The 21121-nt window shown below is 37.3% G+C and overlaps 1 protein-coding gene across 1 annotated transcript in view; it reads right to left on the reverse strand.

The window, feature by feature from the left end:
- Positions 1–5088: 5088 nt before the first annotated feature.
- Positions 5089–21121, reverse strand: part of DTWD2 (DTW motif tRNA-uridine aminocarboxypropyltransferase 2) — a 192238-nt gene continuing 176205 nt past the window's right edge. Inside the window, exon 6 of the mRNA XM_075543088.1 lies at positions 5089–6577. Within this exon, the coding sequence (XP_075399203.1) occupies positions 6407–6577 (171 nt within the window). The 3' untranslated portion in view covers positions 5089–6406. The remainder of the gene's footprint in view (positions 6578–21121) is intronic.

Here is a 21121-nt window from a genome sequence, read left to right on the forward strand (position 1 = left end):
ATTTCATTTTTGATGACTAGAATCACACTTTGTACGCTCCAAGTTCCAATTATTAATAGATGTTTGCAGCTGTTTCTTCTCATTTTGAGTCCTGCCCCATCAGCAAAATCAGGTCCCGAAGGCTTTGCTCCATCCACATCATCATCGTCAACTCTGAGAAGGAAGCTCTCCGCAGTCATATTTTGATTGCTTTCCAACGTCAGCAGCTCAGCTTCTGGCACTAAATTAACAATGTTCTTCTGAAATTCACGAGGTTTTCAGTATATGATATCGTTTCACTGCTACTCATAAGTTTTCAGAGACTAATTCTTCTGAAAGTGGACAGACTATTCCCGCTTCAGTCTGTTTTCAGTCATGAAACCCTGCTGAAACCTGCTCACTTGTGTGATTCTGCTAGCTTCGGTGTAGACATGGCTTCCAGCAACATACAAACCACCACAGCATGTCAAATTGACAAACAAGTGGTAGATGAAGATAAAAGCCTTTATGGTTATTAATAAATGTATATATTTTATCTATTACATTTCCCCACCTCCATCATCAATTTTCCTCAACTTGATGCCTCAGTATGCGTTTCTTTGTATTTATTATGCTTGGTTTAGCTGAGAATTTTAGGAACCACAAGTTGCTGCTTTAAAAAAAATCAAATCAGGATGATTATTAGTCCTTGTTATATAAAATGTTTTTATAAATTCTTCTTGTCCCTCTAAACATATTAGATGTTTAATATTGTTTCACAGTTCATTGAGAAACTGCTCATTTTTTCTCAATGGTGTGTTCTTGGTTCTTATGTTTGGATGATTGCTATAGTCATATCTTTAAATTCACTAATCCTTATATTTTTCAGTGGTGTGTCATTCAATCTGCTATAAATCCTTTCTAATAAAATCTAATTACCTAATCAGATAGTTTAATGTTCAATTCCAAGATTCTCACTTGATATGTGTACTAAAACTCTCTTGAAATTCTCCCATTTTTGCCTAGCACATTTACCTTTTTCTATAAATTCTGTAACATACTCACCAATATCTACTTGTCTATTAATTCTATCATGAGTAATTTAGAGTTCTGCCTTTATTGATTAGCACTTCCCTTGACTAGAATTTCACTGTTTCTTCAGACATAATTTTTAAGATGTTATATGTGAACATTGTAGAGATTTTAGGTGTCTTAACTTCCTCTAAAAAGTGTTTTATTCTGGTAGTCAGATCACCTCGAATTTGTGATGGCCTGATTTTATGACCTTGTTAGAATTGATATCCTTTAGCATTTTTCTTAGTTTCAAGGCCAATCAGTTAATTCTGGTAATTAGCATTTCCCCCAAAGTGTAACATTTAATGAGTTACACTCTATACTCATCACTCTAGCTTGGCAATACACAATCTCCAGATTGCCCCCTGTAAACATCCTCCCATCTCTTTCAGTCTCCCAGTTATTGCTTCCCTTCTGGACACCTTGGAATCTCACCCATTTGTGCAGAAGTCTGGAGTCAACCAAAAATTTGAATGTAAATTATAAGCCACTTTTAGGGTCACCCCTATTCTAATGTTTTCTTTCCCCCTGAATTTTCAATCGCTCTAGAAATCTTAAACTCTCCTCTCAGTTCTAGCAAACCACTACTCTACAGACTGGAAGTGCCTTCAGGGAAAAAGGCATATAAAATGACATCTCAATCAGTGAGGTCACCGATTTTAATTATCCTCTCAACTTTCTGTCTGGTTTTGATCACACTCTTTCAGTACCTTCCAAGAGTTGTGATTTTTAAAAATATGTGGCATGAGCATATGTCATTTGTGTGAGGATTATTTTAATACAAATTAGTTTTACTTTACATTTTGATTTTCATATTTATGACTTACCTTTACCCTTTCACTTCTGAACTTCAATTTTCACACATATCTCCACTGTAACCACCTTAGTTCAAGTCATATCCTCAATGGTTTATAAAAGAATCCTAACACAACACTCTTTTGTTGTAAATGCCCCTAGCATCTATTTTCCATGCAATAAAATAATCATTTTAAAAACAGGTCATTTGCTTTCTAGCTTCTGTACTCAGAGTTCATAAGACAAGGTATTTTATATAATACCAGCAAAGTCAGGTTCAACTTTACCATGACTCTTCTTCCTAAGTTAGACATACTTACTTACCTAATTCGTTTCCTTAGTTCAAACACCTGTGCTTTGGCCTAATTCTCAGCTCCTCTGACTTTTACAGAGGTCCTAGCATGTCTTCTGTTTGAGTCCATAGTAAGCCATATAACTGAAGATACCTTACCATGTGCATTCTAAAAACATTATTTTTTTAAAAAACAAAAACTTCAAGTGGGACAAAGTATAATTAAATGAAACAGGTGTATGAAAGTACTTTGAAAAGTTTAATTCTCGAATTAAAACGGGGGTGGAAAACCTTTTTTCTGCCAAGGGCCATTTGGATATCTGTAATGCCATCCACAGGTCATGCCGGTCATTTAATTAACTCACTCCTAATGTATTGGCTGGAATTGCTTCTCTTTGGTGAAGTGTGATTAGTTATTAATAGGGTGACTTTCTGCGTTCACTGTTGTTCTAATATGACAAGCTAAAAATGCCCTAAATAATAAATTAGTTGATTGATCTAATCATCAGTTAACTACTCTTCTAACTCGAATGTTCCTCTCACCATAACAGAAAAGTGCTGTCCCCTGAAGATGTTGTTTCTCTTCCAGCCTTCGCAATTGCCGGCTGCTTTTTCTCCCATATCCCTCCTACCTCAAAGTCTGAAAATGGATGGCTCCTCTTTGATAGCATCATCACTTCCCAACCATGTTCTTTTTTCCTTAAACGTCTCAAACCCTTTGAAATGTATTGTCTGACTTTATTATGTTTATTAACCTTGCTGACAATGCATGCCTATTAAGTTCCAGTCAACACCTCACTGATTGGTGAAATCAAGCACTGATTTCTTTTTCTCTCTAACATTATTATTATTCCTGGGAACTTCCAGACCCAATAAATGATCCACCAATTCTCTAGCTTCTGACTATTTGATAATCTTAGTTTTCTTCTGCTATATTTTAAATAAATTGGCATACACTTTACACATTATACAATTTAATGGTTCTATCATATTAAGATGTGTGCAATCATCATCACAATTAATTTCAGAATATATTGTCCTCATACTCATTGTTGCCACTCCATTTCTCTCCATCCTCCCCTGCTACACCCCTCAGCAATGATCAGCTCTTTCTATAGAGCGCCCTAGCCTAAATTTCAGGCAGAAAAATCATACAAAACACAAACAAGAAGCAACAAGTGATGGTGGGCAGATGGGGAGCTGATAGCAAGTTTAAGAAGAGATTGTTTTGAAATTGGACAGTCCTAGCCTTAAGCATGCATTCCTTTATGAAATCTTAACATCATTTATATGGTCATCAATAAGTGTACTGTCTTTCAAATCTGTAACTTCTTCTCCTGTCTCTTACCTTCCAGCATCAGCATACTTATTCTAAAAGTTCTCATCCCACTAATTCTCTGACCTCATTTAGACGTCCATCAATGATCCAACCAATTTTTCACTATTACTGGTCCCTCTTTACCCAGCCTAGATTCTACAGCCTATCTCTAAACCACAGAACCTGTAGCTTCCTGGCTTTCCTTCCCTTGTGCTCATCTCATAGCACGCTAACTCAGGTTACCTGTTGACTCTAGAACTAGCCACCTCGGCATACTTGTCGACCTGGGGGCAGGGGGTCGTGGCAGGGGGAGAATCACAAGTACAATTGGGCACAAGAAGATTGGCATTCTCAGCCACTGTGGCTGGAACTGTTAAACAGTACATCCACTGTGGAAAGTAGTATGGTGCTTTCTCAAACACTGAATAGAAATACGTATGACCTTGTAATCTCTGTACTTTGTACACACCCTAAAGAAATAAAGAACACTGCATGAGAAGAGAGATGCATACCCATATTCATTGCAGTACTATTTACACTAGCAAGACAATGGAAACAACCTAACGGCCCTTTGGTGGAAGAATGGATAAACTTTGGCACATACACACAAGGTAAAACTGCCCCTATGATTTTCTAAGACTGTAACTCATTATGGGACTGTAACTCTTTCTAGCGCCATCTTTCTCTCGCAGAGCAGCTGGTGGTTTTGAAGAGCTGACTTTGCAGTTAGCAACCCAACATGTAGCCACTAAGACACCGGGACTTCTATCAGAATGACCCCTTTGGAATTCCCCAAAGCAATCAATCACCATAACCTTCTGAAATGACCTCATATACCTTGAATTGTCTCAGCAGATCCCTGAGGAAACTACTATTTTGATAGAATCTTGTTTCTAAAAGTAACCTCATGGAGCAAAGTGAGGGAACTTGTCTGCAGCCACCCACTACTCACAGAGATTTGTCTAGTTTGCTTTGAAAGTGTAATACTCTATATTTCCCTTCCTTACTTGGAATTGTTTAAGTTTTTGTGTATTTTATAGTCTAGAGGCGGGTTTACATATGGATTCTGAGAGTTTTCTAAGGGGGAGGTTAGATTGTTTCTTAGTTGTTATGTACTCTGAAACTCAAGGCAGTATTGTACACAAAGTATGTTCTTAGTTCATGTGTGGTGGGTTGAGAACACTGTGTGTAATAACTGATGCTATTGGGGTTTTCCCTCATATGTGATTTGCATACAGAGACTGAGGAGCGGCAGAGGATGAAATGTGGCACTGGGTGTGTTAGCTTTCAGCAGCTTGATTACACGGCCTTGTATGTGGCACATGAGGGTTATATTGGGAAAATTATCTTCTCTAAGACTTTAAATGACTTTAAACTTTTAAACTCTATCTTTAAAGACAACCTTCTCGTTACCCATGACCACTACAATTTCAAGGCAAAGTTAATAATATGTAGAGAAACAAGCGTACTGTGCTACGTATCCCTTCTTCAGTATTACAATAAGATACATATTCAATATTAGGAGTGTGAGATTATAAATATGTTAACTTGTTTTTAAGTCCAAAAGGTCCACAGTGAAAGAAATAGAACTTTAATTTAATATTTTAAAAGATTTTTCTACAAAGGTTCCCAATATTCATTAGCATTATAATTGTGACCAGTTCTATAGATTTTAATAGGGATCTAATCCAGGTTAAAAATAAACAAATAAATGATATTAATCTGTGAGAAATCATCTATTTTTACATGCTTATTATTACACAGACACCAAGTTTAACCTTAGATAACACAGTTAGATCCTTACAATGTAGGTCTGGGTTAGGGAAACTAAAGAAGTGATAGAGAACAAAACAAAGAGACCTCTTCTTGGCCAAAAAAAAAGAAAAGAAAAAGGGGGGGGGTGTACAGCAATTGAAGTAAATGTAAGTTAAAGATAACTGTACATTAACTATAAATAAGAGGGCTTCAAGACCTCGTGGAAAATCTCAAGATCTCTTTACTCCATTGTTCCCCCATGAACGTTCTGAGACCCTCTCCAATATATCTTTTATTCTACACAACCTCTTAAGCAATATTTGCCAAAGTGGGAAAAATTTTATTCTCTCAAATTGAAATTTCTTGTCAACTGAAAAAAGTAGGTGTAATTTTGAAAACATATTACGGGCTTCAAATGTTCTTGGAAAAAAAATAAAAATATAATGGAACTTTCCCACAAATTTTAGAAGTCCCCTCATACGTTTCCAAAATTACAATTGCATTATGTTCTAATTAAGTCATTTAGATGAAAATTTCAATTACACTTACTTATCAATTGACATTAAGCCAGTAAAGCTTTTTCAATGAATATTGGGAAATAAATACTGATTCAGAGGGATTGCAAATGAAAAATGTGGCTATTTCAGAATTATATTCACTGGTAGAGCATTTAAATCATATCAGCTGAATTCAAATTTAGACCCTGAAGAGTACTTAATTTCATAATTGTCTCATAAGAGTACTTAATTTCATTGAAACAACCAAGTTCAATCTAAAGACTTGATTATCCCTTTCTTTCATTACTGATTTCACATGATAAAGTTCATGAACAAACTTGCAAAGTTAATGCAGATAATGTCTATTACACATTTCTACTTGATTACCAATAAACATTAGTAGAAACAATCCTACTTCAATTAGGCACAGCAATTTCCTTCTGTTTTGTAAATAATCATTTACAATGCAGCTCAGCTACCATCACATTTAAAAAATATGGATTTGAGGCACACTTACAAAAAACAACTATAAGTATGACATCTTGCAGTGAGGTTCTGTCTTACTTTTATGGCTATCTGCTTTAGTCCCTTCAGTGGGCAAAATGAGTGTGCGCCTCTCGTTCTTCTCGTAAATAGTTAAAAACCTAAGAGAGTCAAGCCTAATAGGTACTGTCAGCTAAAGACAGGTAAACAACCTAGCACCGTAAGATAATTCTTCTAAATCTTAACACTGTTCATTAGCAGTTCCATTTTCCTGAGTTTGCGCTTGTTCTTTGGCATAGGTTTAGGATATAATCCATTTTTCAGAAGATGTTCTTTGCTGCGGCGAATTTGAGCACCATGCTGAAGCTGGAAAGAGCATAAAGCTTGAAGAGGTCGAAGCAGAATCTGGTTCAAAAAGAGAGGAAAAAGATAAGACTAAAAAAGTATCTGTGACAAGTGGTCATGATAATCTATACAGATATTTCTTTTTAGAATCAGGTATTATTACATCCTATTTTGCTATTATTAGCTATTAACTATAAAAAATCAATATTTAATAAATATATACAAATTTCTCAGTAAATATCACCTTTAATTCACACTTTGCATACTACCAAATAATTATAGTAAAAAACACAAATACTCTCTATTCACAGAGAAAATACTATCTAACCTTAGTTTTATACTTGATTTTCCAAAACACCATGAAAAATGGTTGCTATTCACACTAACTGAATGTCTATTGGAAGCAGGATAAAGGAAACTTACAGTTAAAAATATATAGCAAAAGACAAAATGAATAAATGGGACCTAAAAGTTTAACCACCACTTCTCTGTCAGTTTGTCATTCTGTGGTGATTAGTGTATTACTGTGATTCTGGAAGCTATGTCATTGGTAATTTAATGAAATCCCAGCAGAGTCACCCAAAGTGACCAGGTATCAACTTCTAGGCTAAGAACGGGCTATGAATAAGGAATACACTATATACTACGAACACCTAATGAATAGAACACTGTCAGAGACAGTACCCGAAGAGAAGCCCCTCGGGTCAGGAAGCACTCAAACTATTACTGAAAAAGAGCTGCCTTCTCAAAATAGAGGGGACCATAATGATGCCGAAAGAGTACAGCCTGTGGGAGTAAGGCTTTTAAGACCTTCATTTGATGATAGGAAGTGACTCAAAAGGATCAGAAACAGCTGCAAACATCTATTAATAATTGAAATTTGGAATATATGTGTATGACTATGAAAACTGGAAGACGTCAAAAATGGAATGCATAGGATCGGAATTTCAGGTTTAAGTGGGCTGAAATGGACTGCTGTTAGCTGTCGCGAATCAGAAAACCGTATGCTTCACTATTCCAGGAAAGACAGATGCAAGAGGAAGGGTATTCTATTCAATGTCAAAAAGGACACTTCAAGATACACCTTGAAGTACAATGCTGTCTGTGATAGAACAGTATCTATCCACTTACATGGAGATGCAGTCACCGACCAATTCAGCTATTGCTCAAATGTATGCATCAACAACTAAAGCTATTATGTAGAAACTAAAGAATTGTTGCAGTTACATAACTTCATGTCAACTTCATAAAGTGTAGGGGTGGAATTGAGCCTGTCAAACAGTTCGCAGCTGGATGACCTAATTTGGAAGCACGACAGATAAATGGCTCTTTGGAAGCCGGCCTCTCTCTCTCTCTCTTTGCTTCATATTCCTGTTGGTGAGCCATATGGCTGAGATCTGCCAGAGCCATGTGATGCTTCCATCACCATTGGATCCACAAGACTCTGTCCCCACTGGCCTGTGATCTTCCTGCATTCTCCATCACTGCATGTAGCTGCATTAGTCTGAAAGGGATTTAAGGACTAGTATCAGATTTACGGACTTGACTGGGCTGGGATATTTTCTTGATGTCCAATTATTCCTTGATATAAAGCTCTTTCTTACACATATATGAGTGTCAATGATTTTTTTTCTCTAGTCAATCTGGCCTAACAAATTCTACCAACATCTTCAGCAAGAAAGGGAGATATTCATCAAGATGGATGGATGCAGTGGCTGTATTGATGGACTCAAACATAAGAACGTTCGTGAGGATGGCCTAGGATTGGGTGGGCAGTGTTTCCTTTGGTTGTACAGAGGGTTGCTATTAGTCAGAAGACACATGATGGCATCTACCACCACCACCACCACCTTCAGTTTGGAACTGATAAACATGCAATCAAGATGCATTGATGGTTATTGGTGACTGGAATGGAAAAATTATAAAGAAAACAAAAGGACTAAAAGCTGATAAATAAGACACTGGTAATATAAATGAAGTTGGAAATGGCATGAGAGCATTTTGCAAGTCCAATGACTTCTTTATTGCAAATACCTCTTTCCAACAACACAAATGGTAACTATACATGTAGACTTCTCTAGATGGAATACACAGAAATCAAACTGACAACACCTGTGGGAAGAGACCATAGTAAAATAAATATCAATAGCTAAAACAAAGCATACAGCCAATTATTGAACAGACCAATAATTGTTCATATGTAAGTCCAGGTTGAAGCTGAAGAAAATTTTTAAAGTCCCTATTAGAGTCAACAGGAACCTTGGTGACACAGTGGTTGTTTGGGCTGCTAACCATAAGGTAAACTGTTTGAAACCACCAGTCACTCTGCAGGAGAACAATGAGACTTTTTACTCCTATAAACAGTTACAGTCTTGGAAACTCACAGAAGTTCTACCCTGTATGGTACCCTATATGGTAAAGATAAGTCAACATAAAAGTGAGTTTTATGACAACCAAAATACAACCTTGAGTATATCCCAGCTGAGTTTTAAGAACATTTCAAGAAAGGATTCCATGCATTGAACACTATCTTGTGAGAGGACATCAAGAATGTTATTTCATCCTCATAGATGATGAAAGCAAAAGGTCATTAGACAGGAAAAAAATAAAAGACCAAAGTGGATGTGAGAAGAAACTCTGAAAGTTCTTCTTTTTCATAGAGCAGCTAAGGCAAATGGAAGAAGTGATGAGATCAAAGAGCTAAACAGTAAATTTCAGAGGGTGGCTAAAAAGACAAAGTAAAATATTAAATTATAGCTCTAAAGTTAGAAAACCACAAAGGAAAAAGAACTCAAGAGGGAATTGAAGCCTCAAGTTGCAATATTGAATGATTATATGTGAAAAATATTGAATGATACACGGAGCATCCAAAGATGGAAATAATATACACAATCACTGTCCCAAAAAGGACTAGTCCACATTCAACCATTTTATGAGGTAGCAAATTAGCAAGAACGAATGATACTGAAGGAAGTACCCCAAGTGGACTTAAGGAAGCAGCCAAAAGCAAGGCTCTGGGGACGGATGCAATACAAATTAAAATATTCTAACAGGATAGTGAAGCCTTGGAAACACTCACAAGTGTATGCCAGGAAATTTGGAATACATCTACTCAGTGAACTAACTGAAAAAGATCCATATTTGTACCCATTCCAAAGAAGTATGCCAACATAATGTTCTAGTATAGAACATCATTAATATCACATGCAAGTAAATTTTGCTGAAGATCATCCAACAATGGTTGCAGCAGTACATTGACAAGGAGCTTCCAGAGGTTCAGGCTGACTTGAGAAACAGATATGGAACAAGGGATATCATTACTGATATCAGTTGGATCTTGGCTGAAAGCAGAGAATACCAAAAGGCTAGTTAGTTGCATTTTATTGATGCTGCAAAGGCATATGACTATATTGATCATAAAAAACTATGGAGAGCTTTGAGGAGAATGGGAATTCAGGATTACCTCATTGTGTTTATGTGAAATTTGTGCATGGATCAAGAGGTAGTTGTATTAACAGAACAGAACATAATTTAAAATCAGGAAAGGTGTGCACCAAGGTTACATCCTCTCACCATAATTTTTCTATGTGTACATTGAAGAGATAATCAGAGAAGCTGGATTATATGAGGAAGATAATGCCATCAGGATAGGAAGAAGGCTTATTAAAAACCTGACATATGTAGAAGAAACAACTTTGCTTCCTGAAAGTGAAGAAGATATGAAGCACTTACTGATGAATATCAAGAATTTTAGCTTTCCTTATGGATTACAACTGAATGTAGAGAAAACAAAATCCTCTCAATTGAACCAATAGGTTACATCATGAGAAATAGGGAAAAGATTGAAGTTATCAAGGATCTTGTCTTCCTTGGATCCACATTCAATGTTCATGGAAAGAACAGTCAAAGATCAAAGGACACATTTCATTGGGTAAATCTGCTGCACAAGAGCTCATTAAAATGTTGAAAAGAAGGGAGATTACTTTGAGTACTAAAATGCACCTTACCCAAGCCATAGTACTGTCAATTGGTTCATAAGCATGTGAAATTTGGAAACTGAATAAGGAAGATTTAAGAAGAGTAGACATACTTGAATTATGTTGCTGGTAAACAATACGGGAGGTAACATGAACTTCCAAAGGGGCAAACAAATATGTCCTAGAAGAAGGACAGTCAGAATGCCCCTTAGAAGCAAAATGGTGAGACTTCATCTCATATAGTTTGGACATGTTGTCAGGAGACACCACTCCATGGAGAGCATTATGCTTGGTAAAGCAGAGGGGGAGAGAAAGAGAAGGCGGATGGGCACAGTGGGCTCAAATATAAGAACAGTGTAAGATAAGACAAAATAATAATAATTTATAAATTATCAAGGGTTCCTGAGGGAGAGGGAGAGAGGGAGGGGAAAAATAAGGAGCAGACACCAGGGGCTCAAGTAGAAAGCAAATGTTTTGAGAATGATGAGGGCAACAATGTACAAATGTACTTGACACATAGATGAAGGTATGGATTGTGATAAGACTTGTATGAGCCACCAATAAAATGCTATAAAAAAGGAAAAAGAATTGTGAGAACGGGACAAGACCATGCTCCATTCTGTTAGGGTCGCTATTAGAATGGATTTGACAGCACCTAACCACACAAATGAAAATTTTAACCTCTGTTCATCAAAACAGGAGCCCTGTCAGGTAACCATGATACTGCTAACCACAAGGCCAATGGTTCAAATTCACAGCTTCTCCATTGGAGAAAATGGTGCTATTTACTCCTGTAAATATTTAGTCTTGAAAACCCTATAGGAGTTTCTGTGAGTCAGTGTTAACTCAAGAGCAGTGGATGGGTACAGTAAAAGACTAACAAACAAAAATCTAGCTACTGACTGGGAAATTATCTTTGGAAACCATATATCTGGCAAAAACTAATAATCAAAAATACATAAAACTCTGATACCAACAAAAGGACAAACTAATCATAAAATGGACAAAGGAGCAGACATTTCAACAGAGCAAAGTCAAAAGACTTCCAAACAAAGGGGAAAATGCTGAGTGTCATTACGCAGTGGATCAAAAATCACAATGATATACTACTATTCAATCCCACTAGGATGACAGGACTCCTAGTGGGATTATGCATTGCGCTCTGATCTGCATGGTCAGCAGTTCAAAACCACCAGGAGCTCCACAGGAAAAGCCCATCTCCACTGGGCTTTCTATTACAGTAAACAGTTACAGTCTCAGAAACCCACAGAGAGGTCACTGAGTCAGCATTGACTCAATGGCAGTGAATGAGGATGACTAAAAGAAAGAAAATAACAAATGTTGGCAAAGGTATGTGGGAAAGTGCAAGCCCTTCTCTACTGCTGGAGGGGAGGTAAAATGTTACCTCCTTTGTAGAAAAAGGGGATGATTCCTCACCATTTCGGTCCTAGACATATACTCAAATGACTTGAAGGGAGAGACATGAACAGAGACTTAAACGTCAATGCTCATTGGCAGCACTAATCACAAAAGCCAAAAGATGAATACAACCTACATGCTGTCCATCAGTGAGTGAGCGGATAAACAAAATGTGGAACATACAGAGTCTTCAATAAGTTTGTGGAAATGCATATTATGCAAAACTGCACGGATTTCAATTTTTTTACATTAAAATAAACTCATTAGTTTGTTTTAAGCACTAAGAACAAGATAGCAGTTTTAAAAGAGTCCCTATCAGAGCAATATGAATCCTGCTAAAATTGAAGCAAGAACAAACATCAAATTAATGGTGAAATTCACTGCTGCTTTATGAAAAATGTAACAATCCTCTTTAAGAAATCAGTTTACAAATAGACACTTTGTTTGTAGAAGACGTGAATAAGGATAAAACCCACAGGAAAAAATTAACCTTGTTCAGGCCCTAAGTTAAGAGATCAATTTACAGCAGAAGCAATAGCAAACAACAAAGCCATTTCTATTGGTTCAGCTAAGGCAATATTGACTACAAATTAAAATTGAGCAAGCTTTCTAGTCAATAGGTGCCAGAATTGTACGCAGATGAGTTGCAGGCAAGAGCAGCGCTAGCTATGGAAATTTTAAACAAATGAGATCAAGACACTCAAGCTTTTCTCTCAGTATTTGTTACAGGAAATACGGCATGAGCCTGAAGACAAAGCACAATGAAAACCAGTGGCGACAATGAGTGGAAGTGGTGCAGACTGACTGGTGAAGAGCAAAGATCATCACAACGGTTTGGGGGAATGTTCACGACATTCAGCTTTTTCACTTTCTGGAGGGCCCAAGAACGATAACAGATGCTCATTACAGGTGCTTTGAGAAAGTTAGGCAAAGCTTTAACAGAAAAAATGTCAGGGTAAGGTTTACCAACAGTTCACCACAGTAATGCTCCTGCTCAGTCCTCTCAACAGAAAATAACAATTTGGGGAGTTTCGATAGCACAGATAAAGCATTATTAGGCATTCATTTTACAGTGTTGATTCGGTTCCTTATGACTTCATTTTGTTTCCTAAACTTAAAAAAAACTTTAAAAGGCACTCATTTTCTTCATTTAGTAATTTTCTTTTAAGATTCATTGGCATGTTTAAATTTCCAGAACTAAATAGTTGGTATCATGCCTTACAAAAGTATCCTGACCTTTATAGAGCTTATACAGAGAAATAAAGTTTATATTTTTATTTTTATCTTGTAGTTCGATTTTCCCACAAACTTTTTGGAAATCGCTCATACAATGGCATATTACTCAGGTTATAGGAGAAATTTATGTCTCAATATATGCTACTTGTAGCTTGATGATATTACACTGAGCAAAATAAGTCAAATATAGAGGACACGTATTACTTCACTTAAATAAAAATATAAGACATGACAAATGTTCAGAGGCCAGTTTACTAGCAGCTATGAAAGGTGAGGGGGGATGGTCATGAAAATATTACATTTCTTAAGGGCAGGGTTGCTTAGACGATTACTGTAAGTGCTGTCAATAAATTGTTCACCTATAAAAAGTAGAATTGAAAAAGTTATGATATATAATTTTTTATTAAATACTTTTATTGGGGGCTCTTACATCTCTTATCACAATCTATACATTCATTCCATGTGTCAAGCATTTTTGCACATATGCTGCCATCATGATTTTCAAAGCATTCTCTTCCCACTTGAACCACTGATATCAGCTCCCCATTGATATAATTATTTTTTTAAAAGAGTAGCTGTTGAGGCTGCTTTTGTACAACCACACACCTCATGTGATTGATTCCTTGGTTTGGATGTTCAGGATAGTAGTTTCATGGAGTATCCCAGTTGATAACATGATTAGTGCTTCTGTTCTACCTCCTACTTCATTGTGTAATGGTTAGGGTCTTAAAAGCTTATAAGCAAACCTCTGAGAGCTGACAAGTGATCTATAATCTGGAGGTACAATAGAAGAATTAGACTCAAGCATAGGAGGAAGTCATTGAATGTATAGCCAATTACCTCTATGACTGTCTCCTTTGCCAAGAAGAGCCCAGAACCAGATGGTGCCTACCTACAACCACAGAACATTTGGATCAGAGATCGTATAATCCTGTTCAAAAGGTGGGAAATACAGAACAGAATTTTAAATTCTCATAGATTCCAAGCTTTCTGGAGCCATAGAGACTAGATGAGCCGCTGAAATTACTAGCCTGAGATAATCTTTAAACCTTAAACCTAAAATAGACCCTGAAGACTTCTTAAAACTACATAATAGTTTGGTTTGGTTAATAAAAATTGGGGACTCGTACAGTCTTATCACAATCCATATATCCACCCATCATGCCAAGCACATTTGTACATACGTAGCCATCACCATTTTCAAAACATTCCCCTTCTACTTGAGCCCTTGGTATCTGCTCATTTTTTCACCTCCCTCCCCCACTCTCCCTCTCTCATAAACCCTTAATTTAAAAATTATTATTTTTGTTTCATGTCTTACACTAACCGACATCTCCCTTCACCCACTGTTCAGCCATCCGTCCCCCTGGGAGGGGATTATATATAGATTATTGTGATCAGTTCCCCTTCTCCCACCACCTTCCCCTTATGTCCTGGTACAGGTATCGCTACTCTCATTACTGGTCCTGTTGAGTTTATCTGTACTGGATTCTCTGTTTCCAGCTCTTATCTGTAACTGTGTACATGCTCTGGTCTAGCCAGATCTGTACGGTAGAATTGAGGTCATGATAGTGGGGGAGAAGGGGTAGGAAGCATTAAAGAACTAGAAGACAAGTGTATGTTTCATTGGTGCTATACTGCATCCTGACTGTCACATCTCCTCCTTGTGACCCTTCTATAAGGGGATGTCCAGTTATACACAGATGGGCTTTGGGTCTCCACTCTGAATACCCTCTCATTCACATTGATATGATTTTTTTTCTTGGTCTTTGATACCTGATACCTGATCCCATGGACACCTCATGATCACACAGGCTGGTGTGCTTCTTCCATGTGGACTTTGTTGCTTCTTGAGTTAGTTAGTTTATTATGCCAACCTGGCTGATAAATACATGTGGGGTTACTTGAAGGGCGGAGGGATAAATGGCTCAGTGAGCCTTACCTTTCTTGTTCTCGGGTCTCTTGCTTTGTGATGGTTGGACCAGGGTGCAGCTGCCTTAGCTAGTTCCCTGCTTCAGCTGACAAGGCTCACTTCCTGTGAGACATCCCGGATGAGAAGCCACATGGACCTACCCAGATGCAACCCTGGGTGCTAGAGCAGCCGTGTGGAGACTCCTGCCAGCGCTGAGATGCTTACACATTCACTGACTCAGTTTTCCTCCTACAGTCGGCATCATTGCATCTGTTTTGCGAGATGGAGGATGACTTTGTGGATTGGTGTAGGACATATGGGTAATTGGTTAATGTTGGACCTGTGGGCTTGGGAAGCACTGGGTTGGGATGTTTTCTTGATGTGCACTTACCTTTATGTAAAACTCTCTCTTATGCATGAGTTTCTGTGGATTTGTTTCTCTAAAGTACCCAGACTAACACATGGCTGCTTCTAGGTGGCCTGTTCTTTATTTTCAAACCTTTAAGACTCCAGACACTATACCTTTGGATAGCCGGGCACTATCAGCTTTCTTCACCACATTTGCTTATGCACCCATTATGTCTTCAGCGATTAGAGTAGAGGCTGAGCATTATGCATTATGCTCTTTTAAGAAATATCCATATGGAATCAAATTGAAACAACAACTCAAACTTTTAGATAGAAAACTTACAGAACAGTAAGTTCATGTTAATGGAAAAGAACATCTCAAAAAAGGAGGACAAAAAAGGTTGCATAAATCAGAGGGCAAATAAGTCACTAAACTGTGCCTATAGAAATAATTCAGGTGACATGTGTTTTGCTGTGTATATTCTCAACAATAACAACAAAAACTTAAAATGTAGGGAAAAAATTAATGCTAAATGCTGATTGAGCATACACCAAACCATAAAGGAACATACAAAAAGTAAAAAAAGGGGACCAATTAATCGTAAACATTTAATAATATTTTATTAAAAAGTGCATTCCCTCATATACATCACAAGTGGTAGGAAAAAAAAGCCTAATAACCTCAATTTATAATGAACTCTTATAAATTGTAGTCACTGCCAGTTACTTCTCCACATCCACTCTTCTCTAATTTAGTATAAGGACCCAAATCTTCTTCAAAGGAGCAATGTGTCCAGCTAATAATATAATACATGACCACAAAATGTAGTTCTCTGTCTAATGAGATGCAAATAAGAAGTTGTTAGGTGGGACTTCCAGAGATATAATGACATATTTAGCAGTTATAAGCTTTTTGCCCTTTCTTCCTGCCAGGAATATGATGTTAAATGTGGGACAACCTTCATGTTACAATTAGGCCCTGAGAATGGGATTAAAGCCAAAGACATAACACGATTATGAGAAACACAGAAGTAGTCTGCTATGTGTCAGATGTCTGTGTTGAGCTGCCACACCAGTCCCAGATGGCCCACCTCCGAATTTCGTACTTAAAGGAGGGCAAAGAGCATTTATTTAGTTGAGCATTTAGTAAGAACTCTGTTAATGCAGTCACACGTAATTATGAACTAGTAAGTATTTTCTGCCCCACATTATTGTAGAAAATCTCTTAAGGGTATATGCGTGTGTATGTATGTGTGTGTTTTGCATCAATATAGGAGGAAATGATTATTAGTATTTTAAAGAGTGTGTTTTTCAAGCTGAAACCTGATTGACAGGCTAAACTCTACCCCTTCATAACAATCACAAAGAGTCAGCAAAGGATTCGAGATTATATTTGAAACATCATTCTTAGGCAACATTTTGAACTGTATATATTACTAGTACAACTAAAGGTTCTATTAGTATTTCAACCTATAGAAAAAGACCGTAGGAACAAGGAAGGGCAAAAGGATTAACTCTTGAATGCTTGTCTCTCAGGTAATTAAAATAAATAATCGCATTCAATTTCACAACAATCCATGAGGTAGGTATTTTTTGGTATTATATAGATAAGAAAACAAGCACACAGAGATTATGTGAATTTCCCACTTGCAAAAAGTGATGATGAAGAGGTGATGAAGCTGTAATTCAAACTTACTTCAAAGCCCCTATCATCCTACTTTCAGAGAGCTATGGTTCCATCTTATGCCATTCCCAGGTGCCTGCCAAATATCTGCTTGGAATGCGGATGAGGTTGAAGCTACCCACTAATACAGGCATTCTGCACCAACCTCTTCCTTTTGAGGAACCTTAACCAGCTGGAAAGTGATCTATTTCTCCTCTATTATCTTCATATTTAGGAGCATGCTCACAATAAGAGGCTATTGGGCAAAATGTATATCACAGTGCTCCTTCCTAGGAAAAGGAGAAAATCTCTACACTCAGAACAGTAAAAAATGGTGTTACACAGAAAACGTGATAATTGAAAATTTTTAAAATTTACAGCTAGACTGTAGCAGACTGGAATTAGGTTTCTCACATGGAGAAATCAGCCTTTAGGATAAATTGGCCAATGGACAATTTTTGCCATCTGTAATCAAAAGCATTTGGGATGTTTCATTATGTACTTCTTCTGTTCAAGCTCCCGCCACCATCTTATTAGCACCTCCCAAATCATATCATTTTTATACTTCTGTCTACTAGTTACAACTACTACTGGCAACCAAAGCAAGAGCAATAAGAGCACTAGGACCTAATTATTACTTGCGGATTTTATGTTCATTGTAAATTGCTGACAATAGTGATAAAAGCTGAACAGATAATAGGTCCTGTTACCATTCTATATTTAAAAATTTGCATGTTAGATATTGTACTCAGAATATAAAATGTTTTGCTAGTCTCAAGGCACTCACTATAATGACTTTTTGTTTTATTTTTATGTTTTTAATATATCGTACCACAAAACACATACAATATAAGACTAATCAATGTCAGTTTTGAGTTTATGGTATCAAGGAATGCTCTTAGCTGTATCTGAAAAATCAGATAAAAATGAGAATAAAGACATGCTGTTGGAGATAAACCCTAAAACAATATTAAGAAAGTTAGCCTATAAATTTCTAATTCCTGAGAAAGTTTCATTTCAGCCAAATTGGAAAGAAGTTACCTTACGTACTTGTGCTATTTATAATATTTAAAACACAGAACCCTCAAACATTTTGTCAAATAAAAGCATAGCCAGACTTAGATAAGAAAATCTTTATTCAAAAATACTATTGCACCAGGATGAATGCTACAGTCTCAGAAAGCTGTGAGCATCTTAAAATAAAACAGAAAAAAAAATTTCTTCTTAGGAATAAGGTAGCAAAGCTTATCAGAAAGTTTTCATGGAAGCTGAACAAGCAAGCGGGATCATGATAGTGCTCTGACAGGAAACGTGTCTTGGTGTGGTCTGCCTACACTAGGGATAAGCTGACACGGAGCGCGTTGGCTCACAGACAAGCTACAGCTGAGGTGGAGAGGACAGGAGCCTGGCTAAAGTGTTGTCAAGACAAACGGGTAATTTGTGAATGCTTAGTTTCCTATCAGGATAGTATTAATGATAATAAAATAACATGTTCTAGGAAAAAGAAGCCAACAGATGAATGAATAGACAAAATGTGGTACATACATAGGCATAATGGAATACTATTCAATCTTAAAGAAAACATGCTGTGACATACAACAAAAATGAACCTCAAAGACATTATGCTACCCAAAGAAAGTCAATCACAAAAGAATGGCTATTGTATGGCCTCACATATGAATTAACAATAGGTGATTGTGTATTAATATATACACATATAGTTACATATTTCCTGTCCTGGTGGAGGCTCAGAAAATCATTCACTGAGAAACAGTGGATATTTTTCTATGGTGATGAGAAAATTAGCACCCATTAAGGGCCATGAGGAGCTCTGCTAGCTCCGTGGGAGAAAGGTGACAGTTTGCTTCTGTAAAGGTTCGAGACCCTAGAGGACAGTTCTATTGGCCTAACGGGTCACTGAATCAGAACCAACTCAACAAGATTGGGAACAGGAAAGAAAATGATTGACACAGCTAACAGCTATTGCCATTAAGATGTAAACCAAGGGGAAATAAAAAGGTTGAAACAGCAAATGACTTGTTTTCTATAATTTTACAAATGTAACAATAGTTTTGCTTTGTTTTTAACTGAACCTGTTGATAATATTTATGTACCACTAAACATTTCACAGGATTAGTTTTGTTAGTTTGGAAGTTTACAATCATGATTTTGAGGGTTTATCCAATTAATTGGTCAAATGCTGCTTTCAGTTTCTGTTCTAGTTTCCCCTCGTTAGATGAGTCGTGCCTGGGGATGCAGTGGCTGCTAGTTGCAAAGTCAGCAGTTGGAAACCATCGGCCTGCTCTTCTGGGGAAAGTGTTAGTCTCTGAACCCTACAGGAACAGTCCCCCCTGACCTATAGGTTCCCTGTAAGCCAGAGTTGGTTCAATGGCAGCAAGTTAGAGATTGTTGATCCTGGGTTCTTAAGAGTTGTAAGAAGGCACCCCCAATACAGTAATTAGTCTCTATTCATCCGGGTAAGAGACCTGGTTGCATTGTGGTTACCAGTAGGGCCAAGAGTCACTAAATCAGTAGTTCAAGACCACCAGCTGTACCACAGGAGAAACCTGGGGTTTTCTACTCCTGTAAAGAGTTACAACTCAGAAACTCTCAGGGGCAGGCAGTTCTTGCCTGTTCTATAGGGTCACTATGAGTCAGCATCAACTGGATAGCAGTGATTTTGGTTGGTTTGGGTTTGTTTACCTAGAGCAGCAGAGAAAGATGATAACTCATAAATCAGAGAAGGAAATGAACTGAAAGTTTAATTGCTTCCCAAACTACTCCCTCTATGACCTGACATCAGAAGAAGTGGCTGGTGCCCAGCCACCAGTACTGAACACTATGATCAAAGATCCAACAGATGGGCCCTGATGAAAGAAAGAAAAGTGTGGAACTTCAAACTGACATAAAGCCAGGCTTACTGAATACACTGAGACTGGGGAGAACCCCTGAATATAATTCCCAGAAATAATCTTTAAACCTTGAAATGAAACTATCTCATGAAGCCATTAGTAAAATAAACAACAGTTAAAGTTTAGAGCAAATTAATAAAAAATGTGCCTTTTGTCTTAAAAACAAGCAACCGTCTGTCTACAGGAGGCGTCAGCTAAGTCCACATGGAAGCCGCACCCTAGCCTGTGTGGTCCAAGGATTGTAACAGTAAAATCCAAGACCGGAGGAAGAAACAGAGTTAGAGCTGAGATTCTGAGAACCCAATGTGCAGAAAGCTATGGCTGACAGGGAAAGCCTCACGTCCATGTGCAGGACCCCACTCAGAGTCAGCCTCTGGTGAGTCCCGTTGACCATTGACCAGGGATGTGAGTGGCCCTGACAGCAGACCGAGTACAAAAGGAGGTAGATTAATACAGATGCACTTAGCCTACAGTTTAACCCCTGACCCATTGTGCTCCTTTTTTATTCATTTTAAACTTATTCTCAGTTTATTATTTTCTGCCTTCTTTTCAATTGAGGTTTTACTTTATGATTATTGTTGGGATTTTTTCTTTTTCTTTTTGTAAGTTTTTCTTTACATGAAATCCGGGATAAGGAAATTTATAGAGACAGTAACTGTATTAATAATTTCTTGGGGTTATGACAGGAGTGGCTCAGGGGAATGGAAAGCTAACAATAACGAATAAAAGAAGAAACTATTGTTATATTGACTGTAGTAATGAAAAATGCATTAATAACTTATACGAGATAAAACAGCCTTGGTGGTGTAGTTAGTTACACATTGAACTACTAACTGCAAAGTCGGTGGTTCAAACCCACCAATCTATCCTGGAGAGAATGGTGAGCCTACCTGCTCTTTTAAAGATTTAGTCTCAGAAACCCAGAAAAACAGCTCTACTCTGTTCTCAGCTGACACCACGAGTCAGAATTGACTCAACTGCAATGGGTTTTTTGTTGGTTTTGGTAAGCAAGGTGTATAAGATGAGCAGAGATGTGGTATACTTTCTTAAATAAAAGCACTGGGGGTATGTATGCATATTTGCATATTGTGTATGCATAGGTATGTGTATGTAGATAATAACTTACATTGTAGTAGA

Source organism: Tenrec ecaudatus, chromosome 2, assembly GCF_050624435.1.
Source record: "Tenrec ecaudatus isolate mTenEca1 chromosome 2, mTenEca1.hap1, whole genome shotgun sequence".
In the NCBI taxonomy this organism is placed as follows: domain Eukaryota; kingdom Metazoa; phylum Chordata; class Mammalia; order Afrosoricida; family Tenrecidae; genus Tenrec; species Tenrec ecaudatus.